Source organism: Leptonychotes weddellii, chromosome X (genome assembly GCF_054177405.1).
Source record: "Leptonychotes weddellii isolate Sample4059 chromosome X, ASM5417740v2, whole genome shotgun sequence".
Taxonomy (NCBI): Eukaryota; Metazoa; Chordata; class Mammalia; order Carnivora; family Phocidae; genus Leptonychotes; species Leptonychotes weddellii.
The window spans coordinates 34970909-34984817 of NC_138385.1; the positions used below are offsets into that span (position 1 = coordinate 34970909).

General features: G+C 35.8%; 1 protein-coding gene across 4 annotated transcripts in view; it reads left to right on the plus strand.

The window, feature by feature from the left end:
- Positions 1–13569, plus strand: part of NUP62CL (nucleoporin 62 C-terminal like) — a 95533-nt gene extending 81964 nt beyond the window's left edge. For all 4 annotated transcript variants that reach the window (XM_081808451.1, XM_031040065.2, XM_031040067.2 and 1 more), the window contains one exon: positions 12659–13569. In XM_081808451.1, coding sequence (XP_081664577.1) covers positions 12659–12753 — 95 coding nt within the window. In that variant the 3' untranslated portion in view covers positions 12754–13569. The remainder of the gene's footprint in view (positions 1–12658) is intronic.
- Positions 13570–13909: the final 340 nt, after the last annotated feature.

The window sequence follows — 13909 nt, forward strand, 5'->3', positions numbered from 1 at the left end:
ATGAGAGCTTTGTCCATTCTCTAGAAACACTCTTCTTCCCATCAGACCATAGTTAGTACTGAGAATTCACGTATATTTATTCTGAATGTTACTTTAATTTTAATAAGCTAGGAATCTTCTTAAAAGTAGTTAAGACAAATAGGAGGACAATGTCCTCTCTCTCTCTTTCTTTTTTCCTTGCCCCCTTCCTATCTCTTTCTTCCCCTTTCTGAATGAAAAATAAACCTGAATTATATTCAGCTCCTGAGATTTCAAGGTTGCTTTTAAACAGCATCCTAACCGAATACAAAACCTTAAAATATGGCTTTAGCTTAACAGGCATGTAACAATGAGGAAACCTAGATCGTAAAGCTAGAAGATGGCCAACCATATTAAGTAGTGAGAACAGATTTGTTAAAACTATCATGTCATATAAACTGGGGGCCATATTATGTGCCTATTCTATTGAGCAGGCACTTCTGTGAAAAGAGGTTGGGAATCCAAACCTTATTTGTGTGTGTTAGTCGTCATCATTGAAATTTGTACATTTTACTATTTGAGTTAATTGTACATTCACATGTACTAGTAAGAAATCATATAGAGGTGCTGAAGAAATAATACAGAGGTCCTATTTATTCATTATCTAGTTTTCCCCAGTGCTAATGTCTTGTAAAGCTGTAGTACAGTAACACAACCAGGATATTGACATTAGCATAATCTGTCTTGTTCAGATTTTCCCGGTTTTATTTGTATTGTGTTTGTGTGTTTCGTTATACCCAATTTTATCACATGTGTAGGTTTGTATATCCATTACCATAGTCAAAATACAGAACAGTTCCATTACCGTAAGAATTCCTCATATTCCCCCTTTATTGCCACACCCACCTTCCTCCCACATCTCTAACCCAGTTCCTAATTCCTAGAAACCACCAATCTGTTCACCCATTTCTAATATCTTATCATTTCAAGATACTATATAAATGGAATCATACATCATATAACCATTTGATGTTGGCTTTATTTATTTATTTTTCGCTCAGTGTAATTCCCCTGAAATCCATCTAAATTACGTGTATCAATGGTTCGATCCTTTTAGTTGCTGACTAATACTCCATAGCATGTATGCACCACATGTATTTTACACATTTACTGGGTTGTGGGACATCTGGGATGTTTCCAGTTTTTGGCTACTCACAAGTAAAGCTTCTGTGAGCATTTATGTACAGATTTCTTATATGAACAGAAGTTTTCATTTCTCTGGGATATGTCTGAGAGTGTAATTCCTGGTAATATGGTAGTTGCATGTTTAGTTTTATGAGGAGCTGCTGCACTTTTTTCCAGAGTGGGTATACCATTTTACATGTCCACCCGTGATGTATGATACATCTAATTTGGGTCCTCAACAGCATTTGATATTTTCACGATTTTTTTTTCCTTTTAGCCATACTGATAGATATGTAGTGATATCATTGCAGTTTTAATTTTCATTTCCCTGACAGCTAATGATGTTGAACATCTTTTTATATGCTTATTTGCCATCAGCGTATCATCTTTGGTGAAATGTCTGTTCTTGTCTTTTGTCCATTTGCTAATTGCTAATTGGCTTGCTTTTTTTTTTAAGATTTTATTTATTTGAGAGAGAGAGAACGAGCAGGGGGAAGGACAGAGGGAGAAGTGGACTCCCCACTGAGCAGGGAGCCGACGTGGGGCTCAGTCCCAGGACCCTGAGATCACAACCTGAGCTGAAGGCAGAGGCTTAACCAACTGAGCCACCCAGGCGCCCCTTGTTTTTTTGTTTTAATGTTTTGAGACTTTATTATATATTCTAGGGTATATTCTAGTCCTCTATCAGCTCTGTGGTTTGCAGATATTTTCTCCTAGTCTGTCATTTGTCTATTCCTCACAGGATAAAAGTTTTTAATTTTGAGTTTCTCCATTTTTTTATGGATTATGCTTTTGGTGTCAAATCTGAGAACTTTTTGCCTAGTACTATATCCCAAAGATTTTCTCCTATTTTTTTCTACAAGTTTTATTGTTTCACCTTTTACATTTAAGGCTGTGATCCATTTTTGAGTTAATTTTTCTTTAAGATGTGAGGTTTAGATCAAGGTTCTTTTTTCCTTTTTTTTTTGCCTATGGATATCCAATTGTTTCAACACCAGTTGTTGAAAAGACTATCCTTCCCCAATGAATTGTTTTTGCACCTTTGTCAGCTCCTAGTTTGACATATGGATCTTTTTCTGGGCTCTCTATCCCATAGATCTATATGTGTTTCCCTCCACTAATATCACTCTGTCTTCATTATTGTAGCTGTATAGTAAGCCTTAATATCTGATAGAGGGATTCCTCTCACATTTTTTTTTTCCATCAAGATTGTTTTGGCCATTTTAATTCCTTTGCCCTCTCATAAAAATTTGTTGGGATTTGATAGAAATTACATTAAACCTATAGATCAGTTTGGGGGAGAATTGACATTTTTACTATGTTGAATCTTCCCATCCATGAATGTGGCATGACTCACCATTTATTTAGGTTTTCTTTCATTTCTTTCATCAGCATTTTGTAATTTCCAGCACCCACATTATATATGTTTTGGTTTTATTAGATTTATACTTAACAATTTTATTTGTAGTGATGATAAATGGTATTATGTTTTAAATTTTGGTTTCCATATGTTCATTGCTAGCACATAAAAATGCAATTTTGTTTCTATTTATTTTTATTTAAATTCAATAGCGAACATATAGTACATCATTAGTTTTTGATGTAGTGTTCAGTGATTCATTAGTTGCATATAACACCCAGTGCTCATCACATCATGTGCCCTCCTTAATACCCATCACCCAGTTACGCCATTCCCCCACCTACCTCCCTTTCCACAACCCTCAGTTTGTTTCCTGGAGTCAAGAGTCTCTCATGGTTTTTCTCCTTCTCTGATTTCTTCCCATTCAGTTTTCCCTCCCTTCCTCTATGATCCTCTGCGCTATTCCTTATGTTCCATATATGAGTGAAAGCATATGATAATTGTCTTTCTCTGATTGACTTATTTCACTTAGCATAATACCCTCCAGTTCCATCCATGTCGATGTAAATGGTAGGTATTTATCCTTTATGATGGCTGAGTAATAGTCCATTGTATATATGAACCACATCTTCTTTATCCATTCATCTGTTGAAGAACATCTTGGCTCTTTCTACAGTTTGGCTATTGTGGACATTGCTGCTATGAACATTGGGGTGCAGGTGCCCCTTCTTTTCACTACATCTGTATCTTTGGCATAAATACCCAGTAGTGCAATTGCTGGGTCGTAGGGTAGCTCTATTTTTAATTTTTTGAGGCACCTCCACACTGTTTTCCAAAGTGGCTGTCCAACTTGCATGCCCACCAACAGTGTAAGAGGATTCCCCTTTCTCCACATCCTCGCCGACGTTTGTTGTTCCCTGTCTTGTTAATTTTAGCCTTTCTTGTATGTATGCTTTCTTGTATGTATGCTTGCTGAACTTCTTAGATCTAGGAATTTTTGTTTTGTTTCGTTTTGTTTTGTTTTTTCATTCCTTGGGATTTTCTACATAGGTAGTTATATCATCTGCAGATAGAGAAAGTTATTTCTTCCTTTCCAATCTGTATGCCATTTATTTCTTTTCCTCGCATTGCACTGGCTAGAACTTCCTGTACTATGTTGAGTAAGAGTTATGAGAGCAGACATCTTTGTCATGTTCCTAAGTTTCCATGGAAAGCCTTCACTCTTTCACTTTAAGTATGATGTTAGCTGTAGACTTTTCGTAGATGCTCTTTACCAAGTTTAGGTAATTCCATGCTCTTCCTGACTTGCTGAGAATTTTTATCATGAATGGGTAATGGATTTTGTCAAATGCTTTTTCTGCATCAATTGCTATAATTGTGTGTTTTTTCTTCTTTAACTGTTGATATGGTGGATTGCATTGATATATTTTTTTAATTTAAATTTTGTTCTCATATAGTGCAATATTGCTTTCTGGAGTAGAATTCAGTGATTTATCACTTACATACAACACCAGTGCTCATCACAACAAGTGCCCTCTTTAATACCCATCATCCATCTAGCCCATCCCCCACCCACCTCCCTCCATCAATCCTCAGTTTGTTCTCTGTCGTTAAGAGTCACTTATGGCTTGTTTCCCTCTCTCTTTTTTCCCCCCTCCCATATGTTCATCTGTTTTGTTTCTTATTTTTTTTTTAAAGATTTTATTTATTTATTTGAGAGAGAGAGAATGAGAGACAGAGAGCATGAGAAGGAGGAAGGTCAGAGGGAGAAGCAGGGATCATGACCTGAGCCGAAGGCAGTTGCTTAACCAACTGAGCCACCCAGGCGCCCTGTTTTGTTTCTTAAATTCCACAAGTGAGTGAAATAATATGGTATTTGTCTTTCTCTGACTGACTTATTTCACTTAGCATAATACACTCTAGCTCCATCCACATCATTGCAAATGGCAAGATTTCATTCTTTTTAATGGCTGAGTGAGACTCTGTTGTATATATATATACCACATCTTCTTTATCCATTTAATGGTTGATGGACATTTGGACTCTCTCCATAGTTTGGCTATTGTTGATAATGCTGCTATAAACATTGGGGTGCATGTACCCCTTTGAATCTGTATTTTTGTATCCTTTGGGTAAATACCTAGTGAGAAATGGGCAGAAGACAGGAATAGACACTTTTCCAAAGAAGACATCCAAATGGCTGAGACACATGAAAAGATGTTCAACATCACTCATCATCAGGGAAATACAAATCAAAACCACAATGAAATGCCACCTCACACCTATCAGAATGGCTAAAATGAACAACACAACAGGTGTTGGCGAGGTTGTGAAGAAAGGGGAACCCTCTTGTACTGTTGGTGGGAATGCAAACTATTGCAGCCACTCTGGAAAACAGTATGGGGGTTACTCACAAAGTTAAAAATAAGAACTACCCTAAGATCCAGCAACTACACTACTAGGTATTTACCAAAAGGATACGTTGATAACATTTTTTAATGTTGAGTCAGCCTTAAATTTGTGGAGTAACTTCTACTTGGTCGTGGTTTATAGTTTCTTTTGTACACTGTTGGATTCGGTTTGCTAGAATTTTCTGGAGGATTTTTAAGCGAGAGATTTTTAAATGTTCATGAGAGATTTTGGTCTGTAATTTCTCTTTTTGTGTACTATCATTTCTTGGTTTGTTATTAGGGTAATACTGGCCTCTTTTTTTAGAAGAGTCTGAAGAATTGATTCTTCTTTAAGTATTTGGTAGAATTCTCCAGTGAAACCAGATGGCCCTGGATATTTCTTTTTGGGAGGTTTTTAATTACAAACTCAATTTCTATAATGCTTCTAGGACTATTCAGATTATCTTGGTTGAATTTTCATAATTTATGGTTTTCTAGGAGTTGGTACAATTCTAAGTTGTTGAATTTATAAGCATAAAGTTGTTCTTAGAATTTCCTTTTGGTACTTTTAATGACCACAGGATCTGTGATGATCTGCCGTTTCATTCTTTATATTGGTGATTTGTGTTTTTTCTATTTTAATTTTTTTCTGTCTTGGTAGAGGTTAATCAATTTTATTGATTTTTTTTTCCTCCAAAGAGTCAGCTTTTTGTTTCATTGATTTTTCTCTATAGTGTTCCTGTTTTCAATTTCATTGATAACCAGTCTTTATTATTTCCTTCCTTCTGCTTGCTTCAGGTTCATTTTGCTTGTCTTGTATTTTCTTAAGGTAGGAACTTAGATTATTGATTTGAGATCTCTCCTTGTCTCTAATAGTGTTCTCTTTTAAGGGCTTTTTGAAAATCAGCAGTTTTTAAACCTCAGTTGTCATCTCTAACCATCAGTTTTACTAATGGTTCTTTTACTTTCCATTATAAAGCTCCATGTTAACAAACATCTGCACATAGATACCCCAAAGGCACCTCAAATTAAACTTGTGTAAAACTAAACTCATTATCTTCACTCTCTCCTGGGCCTCCCAGATCAGTAACTCCTTCAACTTTTCTTTTTCTCAGCTAACAGTTGCTATTATTTACTGAGGGACTTAAGGTAAACAATTTCTATTTCTTCAGTAAGTGATGATGATTATACTTCTTAGTAGCTCCTGAATCTTTTCTTTTCAGTAGATTCCTCTCACTGTCTTATTTTAGGTCTTCTTCATCTACCACCTTGAAATTAGAGTATAAGTTTTTTAATAAGGTTTATGAAAAATAGCAGCTTCCCTGTCGACACCCCATTTCCCACCCCCTAGAAGCAATCACTTTCAATTATTTCACCTGTTTTTTAAAAATATTTCTATATCTCTAAATACCATGTATACTGTTACTTTTTAGTTTTTCCATTTTAGGCCTTCTGTACTGGCTTCCCCAAATGGGAGGTAAGAATTTAACTCTTTAATACCACCTCATTTTATGTATATGTGTGTGTGTGTGCGCATGTGTGTGTGCAATACTATATACCACCATACTGCCCCCCAGTATATATGCATATTACATATAGAGAAGTAGACAAATATATGCATTTAAGCACACTTTTCTGTCATCTTACCAATACAGCCATATCATAAATTACACATAGAACAATATTTGTTTGAGTTATAAATGTTATTCACAGCCCAGCCATATAGCATACTATGTTGTCTTCTTTCTCTTTTTTAAGATTTATTTATTTATTTATTTTAGAGAGAGAGAGAGAGAGAGAGAGAGAGAGAGAGAGCAGGGGGAGGGGCAGAGAGAAAATCTCCAGCAGACTCCGCACTGAGCATGGAGCCCGATGTGGGACTCAATCCCAGGACCCTGAGATCATGACCCAAGCTGAAATCAGGAGTCAGACGATTAACCGACTGAGCCACCCAGGAGCTCCTGTCTCAATTTTTTTTTACAAGTTTTTGTTTTCCTTTGAAGTTTATTTCATCATTTGCTAAATTTTCTATATACTTACCAGTAGGTAGTTCATTCTCTAATTCTGTGCTTTTTCTTTAAATCCATCAATTTCACCTTCTTGGTTTCCTTTCTCCCAGAGCCCTCTAATCTCTAATCTATTATCTGGTATTGTTGCTCTCTTGGTTTACTACTCAGCTAGGTTCTTCCCTCTATAGCAATCTTGTATTCCATCTATTTCTTTGTTTCATGGCTCTTATACTTCTTATTTTGTGGTTTATTCTCTTGTTTTGGTATAACATGTAATCCATCAGCTTCCTGAAAGAGTGCATGGGAAGTAAATTTTTTGAGTATTGCATGTCTGAAAAGGTCTTTTTTTATTCAAGAATAATTAACATACTGTGTTATATTAGTTCCAGGTGTACAATATAAGTATTCCACAATTATATATATTTCTAAGTGCTCATCAAGATAAGTATACTCTTGGGGTGCCTGGGTGGCTCAGTTGGTTAAGCGACTGCCTTAAGATCAGGTCATGATCCTGGGGTCCTGGGATAGAGCCCTGCATTGGGTTCCCTGCTCAGTGGGGAGCCTGCTTCTCCCTCTCCCTCTGCTCTTCCCCCGCTCATGCTCTCTCTCTCAAATAAATAAATAACATCTTAAAAAAGATAAGTATACTCTTAATCCCCTTTATCTATTTCACCCATCCCTCCCCCTACCTTCCTTCTGGCAACCACCTGTTTGTTCTCTGTAGTTGAGTCTTGTTTTTTGTCTCTTCTTTTTATTTGTTTTGTTTCCTAAATTCCACATATGAATGAAATCATATGATACTTGTCTTCTCTGACTGATTTCACTTAGTATAATGCCCTCTAGGACCATCCATGTTGTTGGAGATGGCAAGATTTCATTTTTATGGCTGAGTAATATTCCATAGTATATATACACCACATTTTCTTTATTTATTCATCTATTGATGGACACTAGGGTTGCTTCCACATCTTGGCTATTGTAAATAATGCTACAATAAACATAAGGGTGCATATGTCTTTTCAAATTACTGTTTTTGTTTTCTTTGGGGAGAGGTCTTTATTCTACCCTCACAATTGATAGTATTGGCTATCAAAATCTAGCTTGGAAATAATTTTCTCTTAAACATTTGAAAATGTTGTTCATTGTCTTCTAGATTGAGGTCCATTCTGACTCCTGAACATTTATGTGACCCCTTCATTTTCATGTTTTTTTTTTTTCCTATGGAAGTTTTCAGGATCTTCCCCACAATACTGAAATATCAGATGACGTGCCTTCGTGTAGGTTTAATTCATCCATTAAGGTGGTATTCAGTGAGCTTTTCCAGTCAAGAAACTAATTTCTATCAGTTTGGGGGAATTTTCTGGAATTAGGTTTCTGCTGTATTTTTGTTAAATTTTCTCAGATAAGTACTCAGCTTTTTATTCCAGTCTTTCTATTGATCTTTGCTTCCTGTCATAATTTTTAGTTTGCAAGAGCTTGTTGTATTGTTTTATGATTTGTGTATGTGTGTTTTAAATAGCATCCAGTTCTTATTTCATGGATACAGTATCTTCTCTCTGATGATATTAATGATTTTTAAAAATGTTTTATTCTTCCTGGGGCGCCTGGGTGGCTCAGTTGGTAAAGCGTCTGCCTTAGGCTTGGGTCATATTCTCAGGGTCCTGGGATCAAGCCTCACGTCGGGCTCCCTGCTCAGTGGGGAGTCAGCTTCTCCCTCTCTCTCTGCCCCTCTCCCTGCTCATGCTCTCTCCCTGTCTCAAATAAATAAATAAATAAAATCTTAAAAAAATGTTTTAGTTTTCCTGGTTTGTTTCTTCCAGCTTTCTTTATCTTTCAATTTTGTTTTGGTCTTACTATTTATTTATTTATTTATTTGAGAGAGAGAGCAAGGAGAGGGTGAGAAATGGAGACAATCCCAAGCAGACTACGTGCTGAGCATAAAGCCCAACATGGGGCTCAGTGCCACAACCCTGAGATCATGACCTAAGCCGAAACCAAGAGTCAGACGCTTAACCTGCTGGGCCACCAAGGTGCCCCTGGTCTTTCTTCTATTAGAGATATTCCTCAACTATCTGGTGATTCTTGGTTGTCCATTTATATTCAGGAATAGACACTAAATTGTAGGTAGGTCTTGCTAACTTACTATAGGATAAATTGGCAAGGCCTTTTTATTGGAGGATCTCCAACCATTACCTTTAGGATATTTAGGATTTTTCTCTTCAGTTGGTCATATTCTCCAAAGAAGAATCTTCCAACTCTTGGCTAGAGATTAATAAACCTAGTGGCAATCCAGTAAGTTCTTGGGGCTGTTAGAGAAGGGATTGGGGCTCAGTTTTCAGCTTGTAGACTTTTATTTCATCCCTTACAAACTTTCACTTAATCCCTATTTTTGTACAGATTCCTTGTTCTCAATTCTCCCTGGTATCCCTGAGCCACAGCCCATCTGGTTTACCCTCTCTAAAGAAAAGTCCTCTGCTGGCCTTGGGTAGGGAGAATCACCCAGATGTAGAATGTGGAGGAATAGAGGGATCTGCCTCTTAATCATTCATATTTCTGCTTACAGCCCCACTTTCAGCACCACTTTGAATTACCTAATTGTGCTAATTCTAAATCCTTTTAGCTTTCTACCACCACCATCATCATTCCTTGCTAAAATTTATGGTTGAAAATATTTCCCTTGTTTAATTTGCATTCCTCTGGTTACCAGTGAGGATAAGTATTTTAAAAATATTTATAAACTATTTGTATTTCATTTTCTGAGTTGCTTATTTGTGTCTTTTGACCATTTCTTCAGGATATTTTTTTTCTCCAACTGCCCCAATTGTTTTTCTAAAAGGAAAATAAGAGGTATACTATAGCAGTGTTTATGAAAGTACATTGTTTCCTTTGATCATGAATTTAATATTATCTATTAATATTTATATATATAACTTAAAATAAAAATAGTTATAGTAGAAAGCTGTGTCAGGGTTTAATGACCAACTTGCTTATTTTCATAACTTTATATGAAAGTCTTTAATCTTTACCTAAAATATTTGCAAGTAGGCTTAGGTGAAGAAAACTTCTGTCCCATACACAGAATAGGACTGGCTGGAAGCAGTTTTACCAGAATCTTCTGGAGGGAAGTGGTTTTTAAGAAATATTTTATGTATTTTAAAGTTTTTATTTATTTATTTGACAGAGAGAGACACAGCAAGAGAGGGAACACAGCAGGGGGAGTGGGGGAGGGAGAAACAAGCTCTCCCCGGAGCAGGGAGCCCGATGTGGGGCTCGATCCCAGGACCCTGGGATCATGACCTGAGCCGAAGGCAGACGCCCAACGACTGAGCCACCCAGGTGCCCCTAAGAAATATTTTAAACACACAAAACTATCATCTTAACCAATGGCTGTTTAAAGCTCAGAGTTGTGCAAACATCAGATAATCCATTTGAAAACATTTCCATTACCCTAAAAAATTCCCTCTTGCCTGTTGGTAGTTGATCCCTGTTCCTGCCACTAGTCTACTTTTTCTGTCTTCAGAGATTTGTATTTTCTGGAGAGTTTATATAAACGGAATCATACTATATGTGGCCTTTGTTGTCTGGCTAAATGATTTCAAGTTTCATCTATGTTGTAACATGTAGCAGTACTTCATTCCATTTTATTGCTGTGTATCATTCCAGTGTGTGGATATCCACATTTTGCTTATCTATTCATCAGTCGATTGACATTTGGGTTTTATTTTCCAAATATAATTTTGCTCTTATAGGTCCATAATGCACCTTGAGTTGATTTTTGTGCAGAGTTAAGAGGTAGGGATTCAACTTCATTTTCATGTAGGTATCCAGTTGTCCCTGCACCATTTGTTGCAAAAGACTATGTTTTCCCCCACTGAATTGCCTTATCACCTTCATCAAAAATGATTGACCATAAATATAAGGTTTTATTTCCGGACTTTCTGTTCCATTGATCTCTGTGGCTATCCTATGCCGGTATTACACCATCTTGATTAATGTAGCTTTGTAGTAAGTTTTAAAATTGTGTAGTGTAATTCTTGCAATTTAGTCTTCTTTTTCAAGATTGCTTTGCTATTCTGGGTCCTTTCCATGTATATTTTAAAGCTTTTCTATTTCTACAAAAATAGCCTGCTGGAATTTTCATAGGGATTACAGTGAATTTGTAGATCAACCTGTGAGGGATTGCCATCTTACTACTGTGGAGTCTTTCAGTCCATGAACATGGGATATCTCTTCATTTCTTTAGATCTTCTTAATTTCTCTTAGTGATGTTTTGTATTTTTTGGTGTACAGGTCTTATACTTCATTTGATAGGGGTTTATTTCTAAGTGTTTTAATTCTTTTTGATGCTGTTGTGAATGGAATTGCTTTCTTAATTTCATTTTCATATTGTCCAGTACAGTTCATTTTAATCTCAAAATGTGTATGGTGTATTTCCCCCAAATTCTGACTATTACTGGCATTTATCTTCTAGTATGGTGTATTATTTCATAGGCCTACAGGAACCAATCACCGATGCATGTCATGGGAACTGAACTCTGGGCAGTTAAGTGTGTAGGTGCAGTTTTTGCCCTCAAATAATGAAACTCCTAAAAAATTTAAAGTATGTGAATATAGAAATAGTCCTGAGAATTCAATTTGAAGACATGACAAAATATTTATAGTAGAGCTCTCTTAATAATGCTGGCTTGTGTTGCTCGACATTTCATTGATTTTTAAAATTTTTATAAATGTACTCCTTTGCACTTAATACATTATCAATCAGCAAATTAAGTAGATTTTGCTTATGTTGACACTTCCGGCCTCAAGTTAATGGTTTGTTATAGTGCTCGTTGTGCTTCTATCACATTGAAAAATGTTATTTAGTGGTAAAAAAAAAATTGCACCCTGCAGTTATTAGAAGAAAAAGGAGATGTATTTTGCCAGGCTCAATGTACACTGTTTTTCTAGCCTTTCAGTAGACAACCATCATTTAAAATACTTGTTCTTAAGGTGTGATCTTGCAAAATGCCTGTATGTCATAAGATAGGATGATGTCTTCTTATACTTTAAAACTGAATAACATTGGGGCTTTTCCAATTGGCTGAAGAAAACTAAAGTATATTGTTTCAAATTTTTAGTTTTTCTCTTGTAAAGTTTTTATTTTAAATCTTTGGCACCAGCTATTGCTTATTGACTAGTAAGCATTAATGAACACTAACACAAATGACCAACTGCACCTTAATAGAAAAATCTAGATTATCATGCTTGCTTTGACAGCTTATTTTTACTACAGAATGTTGCTGTTTTATATGGTAAAATTAATGGTATTTTGTGTTGCTCTGCCCCTGAGCAAATTGAGGACCACCAAGTTAAGTAAATCATTAGAAAGGGACAGAAATGTGAATATACTATGTGTACTAATTTGCTTATGGACGGCAAAGACCTCTACCAAAATCTATACCCTCAATTTAATGACCACCTTGTATAGCACTTTGAAGCTGTAATGAGTAAAAAGCAGTTCTCACTTCTCTTCAACAAAATATAAATGTCAAGTAGACGGTTATTTACCAGAAAATTAGAGCAAATCAAGAAGAGTCTTGTTCACTGTTTTTATAGTTTCTAAACAGAGAGATGATTTTTTCCCTGTATATTCTAATACTTAAAGCTATTAAATAAAATTGATGTTTTATAAATCATGTTGAAGTGAGAATGTAAGCTATTAGGTTCCTGGGACATTTTGAGCTCGGATTAATGATGCATGACTTTTCCTCCTGTAGGCATGCTGCAAAGGAAAGTAGAAGAGGTAACACAGGTTTTTGAGGATCATCGTCGCGCAGAGCAAGAACACAATATCAGAATTGCTTTTGATTGAATGACCGTATCTTCAGCATGTTGTTTTGGGATTATACATTATCTACAAATTGTGGTGGTGTGAAATAGAGTAGTATTCACAATTAACTACTTAATCTTTGGTTGCAATGAAGTTTGCATGTGGTTGTTTTTTTTTTTTTTTTCCCATTTAAATATTGTGCTGTTGAGAATTAAACTGTAATTTGGCTTGTAGTATTAGCAAATCATAACTATGTTAGCCCTCTTGGCTCTAGGCAGCAACCTATTAGATATTGACTCCGTGTGTGTAATTCGTATCTTAAACTCTCCTAGATTCCATATTCTACCAGCAACACACATTGTCCTTCTTCCTTTAAACGGATCATCGAGAAATGTTTGCCAAGAAATAGATGCCAGCCAGCCTTTACTGGGTCCCTGTTAACTTTCAACATATAGTGCTAGATACTGTAGTCTTTTTCCTCAAAGGAACTTACTGTCTAGTTTGAGATATAATTAATGCCTGTCTGTGTGAAAACAGTATAGATAATACAAAGAAGTGTGTTATAAATTACAGAAAGTGTGCTGTAGAAATTCAGAGAAGAAGAAACATTAGAGTGGATTTAGGTCTTAGGTTATTTTTAAAAGGGTAAGGTTCAGGCAATTCATTTATTTTTGATGTACAGATAACCTGGTATTTTATTTGGTTTTAGCATATGACTTATAGTTGCTGGCTTTTTGTGTATTTGTTTGTTTTTCAAGAAAAAGCCTTGTTCTTAGCTTGGGAACAGTCTGATCTCTTGTGTTGTATGTTTTACCTAAGTCATAAATAAAGGTGATATTCTAAAAAATAAATGTATAACATGAAAGCAAACTTATTTAAAAGTTCGTGAGTGACTAGAGCTTAGTTGCCTGTAACTACTGAGCTAAATTTCTGTAATACTGACTGCACATGACCATCCTGAGGGGTACATATTACAGGAAGAAAATATCCTTGAAATGAGTATTAGTGATTTTTACCACCTTATATGTAAACTAAATATCAGTTTACATGGCCTTTTCATTCCTACCCAAACTTCTCAAAGCAGCAGTTTATCAGGTAAGTTTTTGTTACCACTCAAAACTTTAGAATATGAAAATAATCCAGAGATCATTTAATTTTGTGGATGATTTCTGTAGGTAAAGAGCTTTGGACTATAATT